The 20,983-nt window shown below is 37.6% G+C and overlaps 1 protein-coding gene across 4 annotated transcripts in view; it reads right to left on the bottom strand.

The window, feature by feature from the left end:
* Positions 1–3,591: 3,591 nt before the first annotated feature.
* Positions 3,592–20,983, bottom strand: part of agtpbp1 (ATP/GTP binding carboxypeptidase 1) — a 28,725-nt gene continuing 11,333 nt past the window's right edge. For all 4 annotated transcript variants that reach the window (XM_007548060.2, XM_007548057.2, XM_007548058.2 and 1 more), the window contains 22 exons: positions 20,746–20,809; positions 20,341–20,487; positions 19,428–19,559; positions 19,209–19,302; positions 19,020–19,057; positions 18,548–18,756; positions 18,277–18,454; positions 16,881–16,972; positions 16,452–16,568; positions 14,589–15,346; positions 14,346–14,429; positions 14,093–14,179; positions 13,379–13,527; positions 13,175–13,262; positions 12,488–12,632; positions 11,937–12,087; positions 10,755–10,935; positions 10,440–10,569; positions 9,838–9,969; positions 9,161–9,337; positions 8,216–8,367; positions 3,592–4,791 (listed from right to left, as the gene is read on the bottom strand). In XM_007548060.2, coding sequence (XP_007548122.1) covers positions 4,620–4,791; positions 8,216–8,367; positions 9,161–9,337; positions 9,838–9,969; positions 10,440–10,569; positions 10,755–10,935; positions 11,937–12,087; positions 12,488–12,632; positions 13,175–13,262; positions 13,379–13,527; positions 14,093–14,179; positions 14,346–14,429; positions 14,589–15,346; positions 16,452–16,568; positions 16,881–16,972; positions 18,277–18,454; positions 18,548–18,756; positions 19,020–19,057; positions 19,209–19,302; positions 19,428–19,559; positions 20,341–20,487; positions 20,746–20,809 — 3,477 coding nt within the window. In that variant the 3' untranslated portion in view covers positions 3,592–4,619. The remainder of the gene's footprint in view (positions 4,792–8,215; positions 8,368–9,160; positions 9,338–9,837; positions 9,970–10,439; positions 10,570–10,754; positions 10,936–11,936; positions 12,088–12,487; positions 12,633–13,174; positions 13,263–13,378; positions 13,528–14,092; positions 14,180–14,345; positions 14,430–14,588; positions 15,347–16,451; positions 16,569–16,880; positions 16,973–18,276; positions 18,455–18,547; positions 18,757–19,019; positions 19,058–19,208; positions 19,303–19,427; positions 19,560–20,340; positions 20,488–20,745; positions 20,810–20,983) is intronic.

The following is a 20,983-nucleotide window of genomic DNA, read 5'->3' as shown; positions in this document are numbered from 1 at the left end:
TAAAGGGGCAAAAAAGTAGGCAAATTTGAGAGAAGCATTCTTCAAAAGCTGGATGTTTGAATTTGTAATCTTGATAGGTGTTTTTACATTTATATACTGAAAGTTTCTTGAATGTCTGTGACCTGAAATCTGAGTTCTTACGCATCTACCTGCAAGCTGAATCCTGACATTTAAATTAGTTCAAAAGCCATATTTAGATCACCTTACTTGCCTGGAACTGGTTTAAAAATAGCATTGCACAAAAACAGAAGCATCTACTAGTGGTGTAGGTTTCTTCTTATATCATGCAATCCAATGTTTAAAAAAATCCAGAGTAGATATTCATATTTCTTTGCTGAGTGACCTTGGCAGAAGAGGCTCAGGTGTGATTTTACACCTGAGGAACCTTCTAATTCTCCCATTTTAAGCAGAATCTGCTGTAGTCATAAATTATAATTCAAAGCAACACAAGCTGTCTTTAAAGGTGCTTGGACAGCGTGTTTTATAATTGACAAGCTACTGTCAGTGAGAATGATCTTTTCATGTTGCTGGTGGTGGATACATTTCCTGTCTCCTATACCTGAGGCAACCACTAACGACAGCCCAGCACTGAATAACAAAAACAATACAACAGACAACAAATATGTCTCCAACTGGGACTGTTGAGGTTTCGACTTACTTTTTAAGTCCTTTATGGGGTTTTTTTTGTCTTCAAATTACTTCTAACAACAAAACTGGGCTTCCACAGACCTGACCACATGAAATTATTAAGATGACATTCAAGTCTGGATTCCTATGGTAACACAGCAGCTAGAAGACCGCGTCAGTCAATAACTGATCGCGTAATGTTTTCACAAGAAACCATAAGTTCTTTCTGTCTGGCTGTAATAATTCTGTTTTTATAGTATTATTGACTGTAATAGTAGTATATTTTAAGCTATAACAGCTGGTTAAACAAAAAAGTTTAGCTCAGTTTTGACCTTTGAAATGTATCCTTAGCACAAACCTCCCCACCCTATTTCTATTCATTTTGCAGGGCTTGTTTAGATATTTAGTGTTGGTGTTACATTCACATAAACTAGTTCATATCTGTTCTCCTGGACTAAAATCAGATGTTAATTAATTTTATTTTTATTTTTATGCAATTATCTGTTTGATTTTTTTTTTTTTGTTTTTTTTTTTACAGGGGCTAAAGACCAATCAAAAAGTTAATTTGCTTTATTAAGCATTCATTTCTATAGAACTGCTGTTTTGATAAGCAAATACATTTAATTTTGTTAATCTAAAAACAAATCAGTATATTGTTGAACCTTCTTAACTTGCAAAAACTGTCCTATATCAAATTAGTTCATTGTAATTGGACAACATTGCTCTTAGAGTCTTTTGACACCATATTCATTCCTGGTTGTGTTCTTGTAACTCCATCTGTTGCGGATATAAATTGTACAAGAATACACAGGAATTTCATCAGAGTCCTTCATGGTAGCTCTTTCCTCCTCTTCCCTCAGCGAAGTAACTTTAATAAGCTGTCAAAGTTAAAATTGAAAATTGAGAAAACAGCATGTGAAGCTAAATTTTATTGCAATATTTTAGTGGTTGTTTTATTGTAAACCATGATTTAGCTGGTCACAGCACTCTACATGCTGTTGTACAGTACAGCGTACTTTTATTCTGGATGATGGCAGAAACTTCCCTGATCCATATGTCGGGAGTACTGCTAAGATTCTAGATAATTCATCATCAAAGCATGACAAAGGCCTGGAATGGAGAGATTTTATTTTCAGATTCCCATGTTATATAATAAAATACCTGACCAACGTTTTTAGATAATTTTGTGCTGCCAGTAGACTTTTATTCCACACAATTGTTTGACAGACAGGAGGGAAGGAATGCAGCAAGGGCCTCAGATTAGAAATCAAACCCTGAATGGCCCCTCAGCCTCTGAGTATGGAGCTCTGCTCTACCATTACACCTTCAATTGAAAACTGCCTTTTGATGCTTTTTTCCTTCAGACATTTTCCCTGGTTGCACGCTTGTCTTTAGAGGTAACCACGGCCAACACAAGCAAACTGTTTGGAGCGTATCTGCCCCTGCAGCACAGCTCGCTGATAAAACAACATTTTACTGTTGTTCATGCTGCAGCCTTTTTCAATTAACTAAAAGCTTGACATTTGTCCAACTCTTTGCAAAAATATGTCGGCACTAAAGATTTTGGACATGAATAAACTCATGTGATTTTAATTTAAAAAAGAAAACTTGTTTAAAAACAGAACATGCATATCTAACTTGATTGATCACCAATAACCCGACTCTCTGAGCTACTCTGGTCAAAATAACTGATTTCAGGGTCTATTGTAACAGGTCCATAATTTTACAATTTAATGTATATAGCAATGAATATAAAATCATTATGATGACACCTGTTAAAATGATCTGAATTAAATAGTTGGTAAGTAGGACAGTCTTGCTCCATTATTTGAGTTTCATTTCCCTCTCACTATAATTCAGTCTGTTCAATTAGGGCTGGTTCCCAAAGGATAAAAAGAAACATTCCCAAGGACAAATCTTTGTGCTCATCTACCGTGTTTCCCCGAAAGTAAGACAGTGTCTTACTTTCTTTTTATCCCCAAAAGCCCCACTATGTCTTACTTTCGGGGTATGTCTTATATTGGGAAAAAAATTGTCGAATTTTTTGTTTTAACCATAAAATTAATGGCAGTGACAAGTGCAGGGGACGGCGCGGTGACGTACGGAGAGGGGGACGGTGCGGACGTGGGCAGGAGGCGGCGCGTAGCTAGATGAGAGGTGTTTCCCCGAAAAGTAAGACATATTTCTTACTTTCGGGGTACGGCTTATATTAGCCGACCCCCCTGAAACCTCCGATACGTCTTACAATCGGGGGTGTCTTACTATCGGGGAAACACGGTAGTTGATGATTCAAGAAACAATATGTCACAACTGTATTACAATGCTGGTAACATTAAGTTCACGAAGGCAAAAATAAAGAAAAATACAACAGCTTTCCATGTTCACAATTTATTTCCTGAAACTTGCTTTTTATCAACTTTATGCCACACAAATTAAATAGACCATTTCTGTTCGTTTACAATCAAATAAAATACAGCCCACAAGGTGTAAACGTCAACTGTTCCAAACATAAATAAGACAGCACACAGTTTTACAATAAAATAAACTCACACACACACATACACACATTGTTCAGGGTTTTTAAGATGCTCATGAGCAAAATGTGAAAGGACATCTAGTCCAAGGATAGAAGAGGATTAAAAATGTAAAGGATGGAAGAAAAGAGAGGGAATAAGATAGGCAAAAGAAAAACGACAGATCTGATAGAAGCACACTTTTAAGAGCTGAGCAGCATAATGGGACAACTTAAAATCCTGGGCACGCAGATTTTGCATTCATACACTAAAAATGAGTCATACAAACATGCAGGATGCATATGAAAGACTTCATGAATTAAAAGTATTTCCAATTCAATATTTCAATAAGCCATGCACCATCTGTACAAATCCAAAAGAGACACATCCGCAAAAACAAAACAAAAAATTTAAAACTATTTCACACTTTAATAAGCAGCACCATCTGTTCTTACTGACAAGACATTCTGCAAATTAGCAAAATGTATACTTCAAAAAAAAAAAAAAAAAGAAGAAAGAAATAAGAAAAAGATAAAGTGGTGGCAAAATTCCAGTCTCATCTTTTCTTAATGTCACATTAATGTGAGCATCACCTTTTACTGGGCTCAGAGAACTTCAGAGGTGATTATATGCAACACATAAAATGAGTTTTTACTCTCAGGTTTGCTCTTTGTCGTTTCAAGTGTTAACTGGTTGTAGAAACAGTGCAAATAAATGTTTTTTGGTTTCTGACAATCATGCTTATTGTTCATACTGCTTCAGAATACTGTGGATTGTGAAAACAATAAACACTGACGGTATACATTCAGTCTAAATGTTTAACTGCTGTGCGCATTTGAGCTCGTGAAGGTTTGTGTGTTGATATCTTAATTCATCAGGAAGAAGGTTCATTTTCATAAAGATGTGAATGATTTACATTCATGTGATATAATAGATTCAGTTTTTGATAAATGTGAAGGGTTAAAAGTGAAGAACGGTGATTTTATAACATGAAAACAAGCACAGCTCACCAATCTTTCACAAAGAAGGCAGGGTGGTTCTCTCACTAGAAAGGATATTTGTTTTTTGTTTTCTTAAAAATTATACTGTTGCAGGTGAGAGGAGTTTCATATACAATAACTCCGATTATGTACATGTGAATCTCAGAGGCTGTATGGTGTCTGAGGCTTTGGAGGGTTATAGTTTGGTGCTGAAATGGTGAAAACATTCAGTGAAATCCATCCTTATCCTTAGAGTTGCTAATGCTAATATATCTGAAGAGAAAGGCAGGTGGTGTATGCACCTTGAGGAGCAACAAGCTGCTAACAGAGGCCCAACCAAGACTAATCCATCACAGAATACAGGGGTGACTATTTATCCGCAAGACACAGTAGGAGGTGATGCATCTTTCTGTTTGAAGAGTGAAATCTTAAAGTTGTTCAACTAATAACCCAAGCACTAATTGTAAGCTCAAACCACCACATATGAGGGAGAGTAATACTAGTTCCTGTGAATAGTTTCAGAGTCTGACAGCTGATCGAAATTCTCTTGGCCGTCACCGCAGACATCGCTTTCAGGCTCTGCGTCCTCGTCGTTGCTTTCCGCGCTGTAGTCGATGGCCTCCAGAAAGGATGGCTCATCCTCCTCCAACACGTAGGTAGTGGTACAGCTGCTGCAGAAACAAAACAACAAAAGAACATGAATTTGAATGATAAAACAAAAAACTTTTGTTACAATCAGGACAAAGTTATTCTTTCTTCTTTTAATTTCTTAATAAAGGAATTATTTGACAATGAATTACGACATAATTATGCATAGGCCAGTATGCAATTCTCGCAAGATAATTGTGCCAGAAATGTATTACAAACAAACAAAATGTAGTACGAAAAATGAGGGAAAAAAAACAACCCATACATATTAACTGAGTTTTAAATGCTAACTAAATTCATGTTGCTAACAAACAGTGGTTGTAAGCTCCCGCCAGTGAGGCTGTTTTTTTCCCTATGGGTCCTAATGGTTAAATGGTTGCTGGTTCTTTGAGGTTTTAGTGGCTTTAGTGGGTTTTTAATGGTGTTAATGGTCTGAAATGCGATCCGAGAGAGACAGTCGATCATATGGGTGGGAGGAGAGGGGTGTATAGACAATGAGCTCCCACTGAGCTCCCCTTGGTGAGTGCATGAGATGGACAGAGATACAGAGAAACTGTGCGTCAGTAAATGTACAGTAAGTGTGTAATGACAGACAGAATATTATCGAATCGGATTGCAGAAGTTGTGCACCAACCATTAAAGGCCATTACAAAAAACTCCAGACGCCACTGACATTTTCAGAATTTGTCACATGTGCTTTAAAACATTAAAAAGTGGGATTAAAATCTCTGTATTTTGCCTTGCAAAGAGACCCTGACACATTTAAACGTCTATTATCCTGAAAGGCAAACAGAAATAAACATGTCCCTCATGTTTAGGGGCATTATGGTAGACCTCCCAAAAGCTACAGCCATTGTTTGCATGCTCTGTTAAAATGGTAAGTGCTACCATACAGAGACCTACATATAAAACCATAAATCAAGGATGAGAGCAACCATTTCCCAAAGGGTACTCACACAAACAAACACTTTTGGAGTCCCTTAATGATCGGCCACATAAATGATGAATGAATATATCAATATGAAAGTAGAGTATGCTACTAAAAAGGAGAGCAGTGAAGTGAAGGAGGAACAGAAATGGCAGTTTGGGGTACAAACGCATTCTTGCAAATTAACAGAGTTGACAAATCCCCAGAGAAGAGAATGTTGGAGCTCCAGACATAAAGATAACCTGAACAATGCTCAATGAAGAATAATTCATCTGATCTATGAGGCTCTTTTCTTTTTCTCCACAAACATCTACCTACATCTATCTATCCAACTCTCTCTTTGGAGTAATGCTGATTTATTGTCCAATGAGCATTTAAGAAACATTGTTAGAGGACAACATAGCAAAGCTGTGAAGAAAGAAGTCTTTGTGTTTTCTCATGTTTATGCAACACGCTCCCGTGTGGTTTAAGTATCTTTTTCAGCTTTGCAATGTCGGCACAGTCTGAAAAAAATCCTTAACACTAATGACTTTCAATAAGTGTTACTGTTGTAAAATTATTTCAATTGGTAAAAAACCTGACCTTCATCATCAGTTCTGTCTGAAGAATTTGACGACGCCTACAGAAAATCTGTCAATAGTTATCCAGGAAACTGTGCAAATGTTCAGAGAAGAACTGCAGGTGTTTTGAAGTTCACAACATTTTGTTACGTTAAGAAAAAATTTACACTTTTATTCTTAAATGCATTCATTTGCACCTGTGTTAAACTTCTGCATAGTACAATATGTATAACTTGCACATAGAAATGCATTCTTAACTAGGAAGATGGGACCAGAGCATTGCTGACAGATTTCTATTGCAATACATCAAAACAACAAGAGCTCTTTCTATCTTCTACAAACAAAAACAAGTCGTTGTATCTGTAATTTGAAACAAGGAGATGTTTGAATATTTGTATCTCCTTTCAGTCTCCACACAACACTGTAGGTTTAGGAGAAAAGAAAAGTTATCCCTAAAAAAACAAAGTCTTCACTATAATTTGAACCTCCGCAAGCATCTTTGTTGAATCTCTTTCACAGAGCAAACCTCGTTTAAGAAGTAAACTGTATAAAGATGTGAGGTATGCTTGGATTGCTTAGGCCAGGCTTTGTCATACAGCTATTTTATGAAGACTGCACAATTCCTTTTGAAAAGACTCCTACTTAAGTCCATAATAACATGCAAATTTATTCCGGTCGTGCAGAGGGGCAAGGCTAGTTTACATGTTCAATGTGCATTTAATCCACACTGTGCCACTGACTGCTCAATGTGGCCGTGAAAACCTCCGCTGGGAGACAGAATTGATAGAATTTCAATGATGGTCGCGCCAGACCTGCATAAATGCATGTCTTTATTTGTATCTTGAGTAGTGCATCAGAGGAGAATGTAGATTGTACTGACAAATCATAACGGCTTTCAGACTATGCTTAAAAAGCAGACCCACTCAACCACAAAAGCAGCGCTTGTCCAGACTCGATGCTGTGAAAGTGATTCTTTGATTGGAAGCCAGCATGTCGGATTAGAATCAGCCTAAGAATATCCAGGATTTTACATTTTCAACAAAGACCCATCCTATAACAACACAGATTGTTTACATCTGGCCTCAACAAGCATCTTTAAAGGAACGGGACACATGTGGAGACTCTGATGTGCTTCAGTTCACACCTGGTGTAACAATGTGTCACGAGTGTCCACTTGTGATCAGATCTTCCCTCTTCACCACATATGAAAACATTCACTGAGGCTCCGCGACACACAGCCACAGCTGCGGCCAAACACTAGGTAAGCAGAGCAGAGCTTTTTAATGGCCGTTTACTGGAAAATAAAATACATTCAAGGCCCTAGATGAAACTTTACATTGAGACAATTTTATGATTCAGATTTGAACAAACATTTCCAGTGATGCCGTCACAGATTAATTGAGTTTATGCATAATTTGTGATATTCTGAATGAACTCACTGCTTTTGAATGAGAATGGGTCGGTACTCCTACAGACTTACTAGGAATTAGACCTAAAATTTAAATCAACAATGGTAGTCTGGCTGGCTTGTAGTTTTGCAGCCTCATTTAAAAAACAACAACAAAAAAACAGTGCACTGTGTATTCTTAGACCTCTCAATCAGAACTGGCTTTAACTTCATTAGCAATTTGAGCCAACAGAGGCTCACCTGTTGGATCAGAGCACATGAGCCTGTCTTTGCTCCCCATGTTCATGTGTGCCTTGTCCACTTTGGACCAATTTTAATAGATACAGAGGACTGTAGACCAGAAAGGGACCACAATAGCTGCGGTTCTTGATATGCTCTGACCCAATTATCTAATCATCACAATTGTATCTTTGTGAAACTGTCAAATTTGCCCATTTTTTTCCTCCTTCCAACATGTCAACTTTGAGGACAAAATGTTCCCTTCCAGCCTCATTCTAATCAGTGCCACAATAGAAGAAATATTTAGACTGATTGTAACATACGAGACAGACCTGACGTTTTTGGATTGTGTTCCAATGATATCGCTCTCCAAATCCATCAGATTCTGGTGATTGCGGAGACTAGTCAACCTCTTCAGCCTCAGCATGGCTACACAGAACTGGGCCCCCATCTCTTCAAGCTCTCTGGTGCTGATCTGGAGTCCCTGGAATGAACACGCAATGGTATCAGAACAAAGCAAGACACAAATATACACAAATTAGCCTAAATGTAGTTATTTTAAATTTTTTGGTGTACATTCAAAAAGCTTATTTTTTAATGATGCAACATATTTTGTGGAGAAAACCTTTATGTAAAACCATAGAAGGACACATTCATGCAGAGAAAATATCCCCAGTGAGGGAGCAACCACACACAAAGCTAACCTCTCTCTTACCCCCCCAAAAAACTTCCAAGTTTCTTTTCTCCAGAGGAAAACTGGAAACATCTAAACTTGGCTTGGACACTGAAGTATAAAGCCACAACTCAATAGACAATTGTTCCTGCACATCCTGCCAAATATTTTCACAGGGTATAAGAGAGACCTCCTAGAACTGTAAATATATTAGATGTTGACATTGGCAAAATTCAGATGGAGAGAAATCAGCTGGGATGGGAAAAACATGCAGCCAAAAAAATAAGATGGTAATGATTCCAAAGAGGAAGGAGAAAAGAAGGGAAATCATCAGAAGAAAATAGAACCAAAGCTCCCCCTGGTGGACATTTAGGATGTTCAAGTGATGCACTGCCCAGAGAAGTTTAACTAAGATATTAACATTTAAAACATAATTTTTTCTTAGTAAGGCATGAATTGTATTTAAAAATGTACACTTGCAAAAAGCAATTTATTGTCTTATTTACAGTAGAAACTGGTCAAAGAAAGCCATCAATTATAAGGTTTAATCATCAAAGTCAGGTCTATAAGTGACCCTTTTCATATCAAAATATCAAATTCATACCTTATATTTGCCCTGATCACAGCCACAGAGTGTGCTTTCCATGGTGTAACTGCGTTTTACTCCAATCTCTCTCCAAACAACAACTCGCGCAGTTGACTCTTTGGAGCGCTCCACAACAAAACTGGAGCTGGCCAGACTGAAGGCAGGGGCGATCTGGGACAGGATCTTGGGAAGAGTCTGTAAAATAAACCAATCATTGTTCTCCGTCTTAAGCAAAAATAACTGTGCAAAGATTTTAGTGCCTCCATTAGCCCTTGATTATCTTAATTATTAGGTAGTTATCATGAAAACTGAACATGAACAGATATGCAGATGCTCATAGAGCTGCACCACTCAAATTGTAGAAATGGTTAGTTGTTTTGGGAATTAAACTTTTGAAAAACCTTGATATTTATACCTTAATACAGGTAAAAGGCCAATGCTTGATCATGTAAAGGAGAGAAGTGAAATATTGGAATTGCTTATCTTAAATAAAAATAAGATGGCCCCTGCAATTTCTCTGAGGGACAATTTAATACTATAACAGTGTTGTACACAACATGATTATGTTATAATATACATATTAGCTACCTTATAGCAGGTTTAATTAATAGAGGACAGTAAGACTCGGTACTTATACATAACCTTTTGTAGAGCTACAAGGGTGTATCTTGTCCTGTGTGCAAGTGTGTGTTTACCCTGTATCCAAGGTCCTCTTGTAAGTCGCTCGAGGTTGCACTGATATCGGACTGCCAGACAGTCTCCTTCACGCTGCAGCCGTACATGAATACATTTTTCTTTCTGGAATGACCGTGGTAATCACAGAAGACCTGCGCATTTATGGATACAGAGAGGATGAACAGGGGTTCATGATGCATGCTGTAACCTCTTCCGTAAAATAGTAGAAGTAATAACATTCATGCAAATAATAACTGAAGAGGGATTGTACTATAAAAATAAATTTTAATTACTGAAAATAAAATAATAATTAGCCTCCTTTTTAAACGATCATGCTTTGTAAACAAGTCTGCACAAAAAAAAACCTAACAAACAAACATTTCAAAATGTCTGATCAGTATAGCACCAAGGCCAGCAGAGTGAGTTGTTTGGGATGAATTCATAGATGACTTGTCACCAAGTTTTCTGTACAACGTACATTTATGCTGCACTGCTCGGTTACACTGTGCTGTGCCACTGAACTCGAGAACTGGCAGCATAATTAGGCAGTTAAAGGAAAAAGGACGACGCAAAGTGCAAAATATCCCAAAGTAATTTAAGTGTAGTTAATTAAAAGTCATACCAGAGGTGCTCTTTGTATGTATGCAAGATACTGCAGCAGGCTCTTTGTATGGTAGATGGTGGGGTGGAGCTCAGGATCGGGGTTCTGCCACTGGCGATTCAAGTCCTCTCCACTCAGTGAACAACGATGACTGCAGCAGAAACGAGATGTGCAGGATACTGAGTGTAGAACAGAGCTACAGCTACAGATTTCTTCCAGTCAAGATTTAATATGTGCCTTAAACTAGCTATGACCACCGTGCAGGTGCAGCTACATCAGATGAGTGAATACTTTAAAGTTTAAAATGTTACTTTCATTCCATCTCTGTGAACTCACTTTCCGTTAACAACTCCGTCAGGGTTGAGCATGGGGACTATCTTGAAAATGTAGGCCTCTCTCAGGTTGACTGCTAGGGGACTGGTGCCCATGAGGAACTCCAGCGTCCCCTTCATCACCCAACTAGCATTGGTCTCCCCAGGATGCACTCTGGCAGACAGGAAGATAAATGGCCGATTCCCTGGAGTAGGAGAAAAAAATTAAGGTAAAGAATAAACAATAAATCGGAAAAATGTAATGCGCTAATATTACAAAATGCTAATTAATCCAATGATTGATGATTAAGTTTTTTAACTAGAATAAACAAATGTAGAGGACAATGGAATACAGAAAATACCAATAAACCTCTGATGTTACGGTCACTTCAAACGAGGAAAAAAAAAGAAAATCTCTAGTTTTTACCATCTTGCAATCAATCATAGATTATTCTATGATGAACAACTCTATAACTAAATAAACAAGCGTGTGGTATTTAACTAGTGGTTGTTTGCAGTCACCATCTTTATAAACATGTTTGTTTGCTTGCTAAGATTGGCCAGCATACACACACGGTGCCATAAATAAGATGTCGTGTGGCACTTTTCCTGTGACAATTTATTGCTCCGAGATCTACAACAAATTTTGGATAATTAACAGCCAACATAAGAAATGTAAGATTTGCAAAATAAAACAAAGAGAGGTACAGAATGAACATGTGTATAAGGCAATGGTATGAGGAGGAATACAATTTTAATAACATTTTTTCACAATTAAATAAAAATGTTAAATTAATAAACAGAATTTATATTGTGCTTTCACAGTCTCGTTTTAAGGAGATCAAATTCAATCAAATTTTTACCCTCCAGCAGCCAAAAGATGATCCGAGTTGCTCTTAAATTAGATGAAGTCAAACTTTACTCGTCAGCAACAGATGGCATTATATGTTACATATTATTGAATAGGACATTGGTTTTGTTTCACTGATTATTTATAGCAGCAATCACCATGGTTGTTGCATCTTGTAAAAGACACCAAAGTTTTTTGAATCTGGTGTATAAACAGTAAACGGCACTCAACATCGCCAACCACTGAACTTAGATTTCAGTTTACTTTTTAAAGCACAGTATAACTAAACCTTGCTTAAACCTTGTTTTTTGTTCATTAAATAAGACATGGGCAATATACCAGAACTCATTCACTTACTGAACTGACAGATATGATCAGTGGATTTGGACTCTGGCATGGCAGTGATGGTGAGAAGTGGACATGTGTTTCCACTAAGGGTTTCACACAGAACATCCTGCCTCAAATAGATCTGAGGAGTCCTCATATCCTCCAGTTTGGACAGGTGCATCTGAAAGAGGTAAAAAAAATCTAAGTCCTTAGTTCTCTCCTTCTAAAACATGTCTGAATTTATTCCAACTCTGATTTAATCTGGCTTTCTGAAATGTGTTCTTGTACCATTGCATCAAATTTGACTGACTCAGCTATGAAACTCTGCTAAGTTGCTCAATATAAATGACTATAGTTTAGAACATTGAATGCTGTACAAGCTTATAATGGAAAGGACAAAATAATTTGATACTTCATCTAGAATTTACTCTGTTGAAGTATCAAATGTTTAACAACATGAGCATAAAGTGATACTAGCTGTTAGCCAAAACAATATACTTATATTCATATTTCTCATGCAAAGTGCATGTTGACAAGCAAAACATTTAGTTGTGAGACTACAAGTGGGACTGAAGTAGTACCTTGAGCGTGGAGTATGTGTAAGGGTAATGATAGGCAAAGTAGCAGACATCATCCTTATGGATGAAGGTTACGGTGAAGGTCAGCGTATAATACGATTTTCCTTTTTGTCCCCCAGTTGCAACAGAACTTCTTGCAAAGTGATTCCTGTGAATATAAACATTTTAGTTGAACAGTACAAAAGAAATCAATCTAAAAAAAAACCCCTCAAAGCAGGTAATTTATTCTGTAAAGTTATATTGCATATTCCTGCAATAAAACAAATCATCCACTAAAAGAGTCACTTTCAGATTTGGAAGATTAAGCGAGGTCAGTATAGAACAGAGTTCTTTCACATCTGGACAGTAAAAAAATCTCCAACATCATACATGGCTGTTCTTTCTAAAACACAAGTGAAGATGGAGTGAAGCAGTGATACACGTTCTAAGAGAGGCCTTTTAAAAATGGCTGAGCACTAAGTCCGTTATTATGAGCTCATAATTTTTATTAATGCAGCAAGTATAAAATATAATATAGTCAAGTGTGTGCTCCACGGCTCAGTGAAGTGTGCTACATTAAAGTGTAAAACTGCTGTGGTGTTGTGGAACTCTAATACTAATTGCAAAGTTTCTTTAATGGCTTCTTTAAAAAAAATAAATAAATAAAAAAAATTATTTGCATGTCCATTACAAATTGTTGATTTCACCTACTTATAATAACAAATGTCTGTTCCTGTCCTGACCCATTGAGGCTTGCCGCCGATGGCCTCCTGGACAGAGTACATCAGTGGTTGCATGCCTGTACGCAGACAAACATGTTTAAACAGATTTATGCAGAAAGTTACACTATACCACACTGCATCTCCTTTGCCAGAGTCTGGTTTTTTTTCCTTCAGATGATGCTTCATGTCTCACCATAGTTAAACTGGCTGTTTGACTTCTCACAGTTGATGATGTTGAAGCGGTACCCAGTCCCGGTTCGCATGCCACTCACTTCAAAGTAAAACCACTGATGGTAGTGATTGCTGTTGATATCAGCATTCAGAACAAGATCATACTCGTATCTAGAGAAAATGTAAAAAAGCAGAGATAATAAATATGAACCTAAATATCAACTAACAGAAAAAAATATCACATAATTCATTATATCACATGTGTTTATACAAAATATATAAAAAGAAAATGTACAAGGGATACAGTATGTATGTAAAATGTACAAGGGATAATGTATACAGTCAAGCCCAAAATCATTCATCCTATTTCAAGGTTTAGATTCAAATTTATTTTTCATTTAACCAAGAAGCTTCTGATGCCTTCCTCAATGAAAAAAAAAACTTCACTTTTTTAATTAAAACCACTTTTCTAACAACTTATCTTTGATAATGACCCCTGTCCCATTTGAAGAGCACAGAAATATTTAGTCCTCTCCACAGGTTTGTCATTAGATTTCAGTCTGGATTCTAGTTGAGCCAAAACATTAAAATTACTTCCCATTGAAAAAAACATGCTGCCAACACTGAAAGATTACTATACACCTAAATCTGACAGAGATGTGAATATTTTTGGGCATTACCTTGAGTAAGTCTGTAAGAGTACACTGCTAATATTTTTCACAAAAAGACAACTTACTTCCTAACTTGAATGGCTTTCCTGAGGTTTCCTGACTCAAACTGAGAGTTGAACTTCAGTGATTCGCCGTTTTCTTCAATCATGGAACTGAAACAAAAATGGTGGTCAATTCCTTAATGCATAGATAATGCTCACAAAATGAAAAATTGCTCTCTCTGATAACAATTCAATATAAACACTTAAGACACTGGACGGAAATCTATTGAACTCTTTCACCTACGAAAAAACCTTTAGCAGCCATGTCATAACTCACCTGGGATGATCAATGTCGTAAACTACTTTATCTAGGATATCATTAGGATGAATCAGCCGCTCAATGTCCTGAAATATCTTAGACCTACAGACAAAGAAAGAACCACTTGCATTATTACAAGATAAAGATATTTTAAATTTAATATTCAAGCTGAAGAGGTAAAAATATTTTGGTAATCATGTAATGGAGTGACTTTTCAAGTAAACATTTCTTTTAGCAACTTTCTTTTTGCAGTTGTCTCACCTTTGTACACCATAAATTCTCTCCAGAAGAGGCTCCTTTAACATTGGAGCTATATGTCCAAAGTAATCTGGGTAAGCCACTTCAGCGTACTGTGGGACTGACTGTGTCCCCTTCACCATCTCCACATAAAGGTCAGGGTCATGCAGTGGCAGGAGTTGAGCAGTGTCTGGCACCTCCAGAAGCGGAGCATCACCTGCTTCGTCTTCAGTACCTTCTGACCCGCAATCTGAACCCACGTTGCTGCCTCCTCCACCTGTGCGACGTACCGGGAAACCCCCAAGGAGCAAAGGTGGCTGGAAGTGTCTCAAGTTGTTAACTGGAGAGCCTTCGTGTTTGACCTTCTCAGAACCAGCTTCTGCACTCTGATTCCCTTTGTCTTCAAGAGAGACACCCTCCAGTGGTTGGGCCAGCTCCTGCTCTATCATGTGGCCTTGAGAGAGAGACGTTGAGATGGAGGTTGGAGCGGTGCGTCTATCTGGGGCTGGAATGTTGATGCCCTCTTGTTTTTCTTTGTTCTTGCTGAGGTGGATTGTGTCCAGGTCCAGAGGAGTTTGAGAACAAGCGAGGAAGGGAGACGATAGAGTCTGATGCTCTTTGACAGAGGTGCAAACGTTCTGAGAATCTGGTATTTGCTTTGGAGACGGGGTTTGAGCTGTGGGCACTTCAGCTGGCCGACTGAACCGAGCAGACGATGATGAGAAGAGATATGTTGACGGAGATGTTGTAGAGGCGCTCTTTGAAAAGTCAAAGCTATACCCCTGTAAAAAATGAAGATATGCACATTTATTCAAAGGACAGTAAATTTTGAGTAATCAAGTTGGAAAAATATGTTGGATTATCTTGGGCAGACAACAAATCTGCCAGTGACACAATATTATTATTTTTAAGGTTAAGATGCCATGCTCAGTCAGTACAGTCGGGCTCACACAAAACCTAACCAGTGGTTCAAAGACAAAGGTACCGCTTGGCCTCTACGTAACTGAAATTACTTTTGTGCTACTGAGCATAGTGTTAAATGCTGTCAAGAGACCAACTCATTGACATGTGGTTTCAGTGAACAGGGGCTGAAGCGTTGGAGAGCCCTGTGCATTAGTGGTGAAAGGAAAATGGTTTGTAGAGGTTTCATTTTTAATGCAGAACTATAAGTCTGTGCTGTAAATTTTACTGCATTCGGTTTCACTTAATCTTAAACACTTGACAGAATTATATATATTTTTAAAAATATGACAGGAAAAATAATTTACCTTGTTATTTATGATATAAAAAAATAAATGCACTGCTAAAATATTTTCCAGTATGCTTTAGCCATTTCTCATTTTTTGTGAGAACTTTAACAGCCTACAAAATAGTTATTTGTAGCATTTCTGCCATGAGCTGAGCTGTTATCTATTTACATTTGAAACAGGAGGAATGTCACACACACTATGCCAGAGCAAGCATAGTCAAAGAACAATGGCTTTTACCATTTTAAATAGGCATGGTTTCAAGCTTTACACTGTTTTCAGAATCTTATATTAGCAAATAGGACCGTTAGAGCAGCTAAAATTACTAAGTGGAAGCATCTGTCTCTGTATATTCTCTAAAGCCATGGTTTCAGACTGTTGCACAGGTACAGATGGTTGAATTTGCACCAACTCCAGCGCAGCACAAATAAAATTTTGGTGTTAGGCATACTATTATCATCTGAAATGTAGAGTTTATGAGCCATGTAGCTGTGACAGTTTGGGTGTGATTCTTTTAAAATTACAGTTAAAAACAGACAACTGTGACATTTTAGCCAACTAGTCCAACATAAACAAAATTAAATCTATATTGTAAGAAAAAAAAAAAAGACCATGGATCTTAAAAATAGACAATGCCCACCTGAAAGTCTTCAGACAGCTCTGAGAAAAACTTCTGATAGTCCTTCAGCTCCTCAAATGGGCGTCCAATGTTCCTATTGGGATGCAGCTTGTTGAGATCCGTTTCTATGTCATCATTCTGATTGAGAGAAGACAGCAATAAAATTATGCCAGAAACAACACAAATGGAAACAAACATAGCTGAAGAAAAAAGCCGAACATTTATTTATTCAATTCAAGTGAAGAGACTGCCATCTGCTGTAAATTAAAAGAATTGCAAATACAGGGAATGGCATGTAACTGAAGTTTGTACATTAAAAAGCTACTTTAGTTAAATTAGCATGAAAAACAAAAGGAAAAAATAAAACACTTAACCTTTAAAATAATAATAGAAATAATATATCAGGTTGTTATATCAAACTTTGTATATGAATTTAAAACTGGGTATTACCAGGCTGCATTGATCCTTATCTTCATCGTTCTCAGTGTCTGTCTCTCCCTCGGCCTCCTCATCATCATCGCTTTCATCCACAACATCATCCACTGTGCAAAAAACATATAGACACACGTTTATTTTTGTACTTTGTCCAAGGAAGTGTTTAACCAGTTTAATGTACAAATAGTTACTTGCAAAAAGACTAAACTTTTTCCATTTTTTTTTATAATACAAACCCCATCTTCAATACATTTTGTCTGTTTTATTATGGGATAGACCACAAGAAAGTAAAACAAAAATGTGATGTGGAAGGGAAATGGAAACATTTTCACAAATAAAAATCGGAGAAGTGTGGCATACTTTTGTGTTTAATATGAGTGTTGTGCCAACCTCTTTCCATTTTTAGATGAATTGACTGCTACGCGAGAAAATTTGAGATACCTTTGGTTTTTATGATGCAGTATTATGTGCATTATGTAAAAGGGAGTATTATGTAAAATCAACTGTGAGGTTTACTTCATGTTATAATGTTATTTCCTCATCTTTCATGCATGTCTGAGAAATCCTTTAATCTGCCCTGGCAACCAGTCAGGGTGCCCAAACGCTTGCTCTCACCAAGCGCTGCCTTTTCCACTCAGCTCCTCCTCAGAGCTGCAGTCTCCAGCCGAGCGTATCCCATTCAGCTCCTCAAGACTAGTGGCAGCAGCAATTAGCAAACATCTGGAGGAGCTGCGAGTCTGCCGAGCTCATAAGAACTACTTCTCAGTGCAACGCTCCTATGTTTTTAAAGGCTTACTGGACAAAAATTGTTGAAGGAAGGCCAGAGTTGTAAAGAGCTGGAGCTTTTTAAAGAGACGGAGCTCCTAAATTCAAGGCGTCAAATTGCATGATCAAATTTCTTTTAAGTCATGTTGATGTATAGAGCATTATGAGATGTTGAATATTCAGTTATCTGTGTGAGCTGAAGTTAAAATAGTTACATGATTGTACTATAATATGGTACCTTTAACGTTCTCTAAAAAAGTGAAGGATAAATACAAATAAATGCAACAATCAAATTGTTTATTTCTAAAAAAAATACAAAGACATCATGAAAAACCTGCATCATTTTTCTTAAACATCACTACTGCTACGCTCTTCTCAGAGTAATTTTATAAAATCACAATAATATTTACATACCCTGTTTTAAAAAACTGCTGCTATGGTGGGGTTTTTTTCACTGAAAAGGCAAATCTTGTGCCACAGATTCAAGAGCCACTTGCATTAACTGTTGGGTAGGTTAAGTGTTTTTGTTGCATTAAATACCAAGTTTGGCATCTTGCAAATTGTTTAAAGCCCTGAGAATATTTATAATCTGAGCACACTAAACTGAAAATCCACATAAGGTTGTGAATACGTTGTGTAACCTCACCCCCAGAAAGCTGGTTGTACAGCTGGTCCACAGGCCCTCCAGGAGGGACCTGAGGCAGCTGAAAGTGGAAGGCCGACTTGATGGTGGGCACAGGCAGGCGATTCTTAGGAAAACACTTTCTCATGATGAGGCTTGAAGTGTTGATCAGAGGATCCAGTGTCCGCACAGGTAGACACTCCTGAAAGACAAATACAGAAAGCACAGCAGAGTCTCAGACCGTATATCTGTACTGTTTGCTTTCGTTTCTTCTCGTTTAGATTTTCTTACTCACAGTGGAGGAGTGGTACAAGATCCTAATGCCGTCGGCCTCCAAAAATGCCCTACGGCCCAGTTTGATGTTGGTAATGTTTCTGAGGCATACCAGCAATCCTTTACGAATCAACATACAGCGGTGTCGAGTGTCGTTGCGATGCCAATCCAGATACAAGGCAAGCAAGACGGGCACATGGCCACTGTCCACTGCACGACGGGCATTAGTTTCTGCACACGGGAGTAAAAGGAGTAGCTGATAAAGTATTGCCACATATAACTTCCATACTGTGGGATGGACTAACTAAAGGTGTGATGAATTAAAATAAACCCATGAAGTGCAGACATAATATAGAGGACAGCAGTAGGATCAAAAGCAAATTAGGTTATTCAAAGTAATGGTGAGAAAAAGGAAACGATAAGCTACACTAGATGAAGATGCTGCTGAGAAATTACCACAGAATGAAGCTTAACTCGACAAAACAATTACTCACTGGATTTGAGCAGAGCTCCCAGTGCGTCCAGAGCTACCCTGTTAATTTTAAAGCAAGGCAAAAGGGTTACATGATGATTTAGGACTCCATCAGAAAAAGGCCAAGGAGATGTAGCCTGTGGATACCACTGGTATCTTTTAAATACAAGTTCATGCTTCTTCACTACCAGACAAAAAAACAAACACTCACTTAAAGAGGCTTGTGTTCTTCTTGCTGTACGGCCCAACAATCTTGAAAATGATTTCCACCATACCAGTCTTGCCCAAAGAAATAGCATTCACCGCTTTATATAGTAAGGAAAAAAAAAAATTTAGAAAATTGTGCTAAATGCTCAAAAGAAACAAAAACATTTGTCGTAAAATGCTTTCTTTGCTCAACTCCCAGACACATAGGATGCCTTTTACTTACAGTTGTTAGAGTAAATCCTGAGAACCTGCAGACAGGGCAGAAGCACTTTAGAGTTCTGTAGATTCTGTTTCACTACGTCGACCGTGACGTTCAGAGCTCCACTTAGACGTGCCTTCACTCCAAACTTTCTGTCTGAACATACACAAGGTTCAATATCAATGCACAAGAAAGAAACAATGTGCTTATACTGTGCCTCACTGCAGATAAACATCACCTATATTTCAATGTGTGATTTTATTTTTTAACAATTTTTAATCATTTACGTGATTAAACATGTTAACAGTGTAGGACAAGAATCACGTTAAGATTACGCACTCAACATGTAGTTAGAATTAATTTATAATCCGAGTTATCCACAGCATACCAATGTTTTTTTTTTTTTAAATCAGGCATTTGCAGTTTTCTTTTTACATCTATATAACTACATCATTAACAGTCAAGTTGACATAAAAAGTTACAAAAATACCTAATCAACTTTTTGACTTTGAAGAAATGCATCTCCATGTGGAGAAGCAGCGGCTTTACTCTGACCTGTCTGAGAAACTCATTTTGGCTGCCTGTGTTTGTGATCTTGTTCTTTCAGTCATGACCTAAAGTCCTTGATCATAGTAGAGGGTAGGAATCTAGATTGACCGATAAATCAAGAACTTTGCCTTAGCTCTTTCTTCACCATGACAGACCGGCACAGCACCCACTTCCCTGTAGGCACCACACCAGTCTGCCTATAGATCTACATCTCCATTTTTCCAGAGAGGGAAAAGAAGATCCATAGAACAAGATCCAGAGACACTTAAACGCTTCCACTTAGGGCAGGACTTCTTCCCCGACCCAGAGAAGGCATTCTACACTTTTACAGCTCAAGATCATGTTTTAGATGGTAATAGATGGTGATAGACTGTGACAATAAAAATACCTTTTGGTCCAACCTTCGCCAGTAGTGAGTGAAGCTGCAACATAAGTTCCTCACTGGGAGGAAGGTCTTTACTGGCAGAAATCAGAATCTGGAATAAAACTCCAGTTCCTCCTTTGGAAACAAACACTCCCACTCTGCGGCCTCTGCCTAAGACAGAAAACCAAGAATAGAACTGTACTAAATGAGCTGAAACCTAATTCAGGACAAGATTAGAACCACTTGAGTTAACATTGATACAATTTATTTCTACCACATCGTTAATTGTGGAATCACATTATACTGTGTATGCATTAAGAACATGTATCATGTTTTAAAATCATTTATTGCACTTATAAATAAATGCAGGTATTCTGACTTTAGGCAGCTTGATTTTAATGTGAAGAAAATAAATCGGAGTCTTCTTACCAACTGTCAGCAGCTCACTGAGGATGGACATGATGTTCAAGGTGGTCTGGACATCCCTGCTGTTCTGTCAAAGTGACAAACACCACATGTTAAAAGTTTGCAAATTGGAAAATGAAGCGCGATTCTCTCTACGCTTTTTTCAGAAGTTTTTATTTTTGGGTTAAATGTAGAAGACTTTGGGATCAATGTGAAATCAGCTGCAAAATTGCAGTTTTTAAAGGAGAATGACAAAGTTTAG

Source organism: Poecilia formosa, unplaced genomic scaffold (assembly GCF_000485575.1).
Source record: "Poecilia formosa unplaced genomic scaffold, Poecilia_formosa-5.1.2 Scaffold25, whole genome shotgun sequence".
Lineage (NCBI taxonomy): Eukaryota > Metazoa > Chordata > Actinopteri > Cyprinodontiformes > Poeciliidae > Poecilia > Poecilia formosa.
The sequence above is the reverse complement of the archived record's forward strand: the minus strand, read 5'-3'. Positions and strand labels throughout refer to the sequence as shown.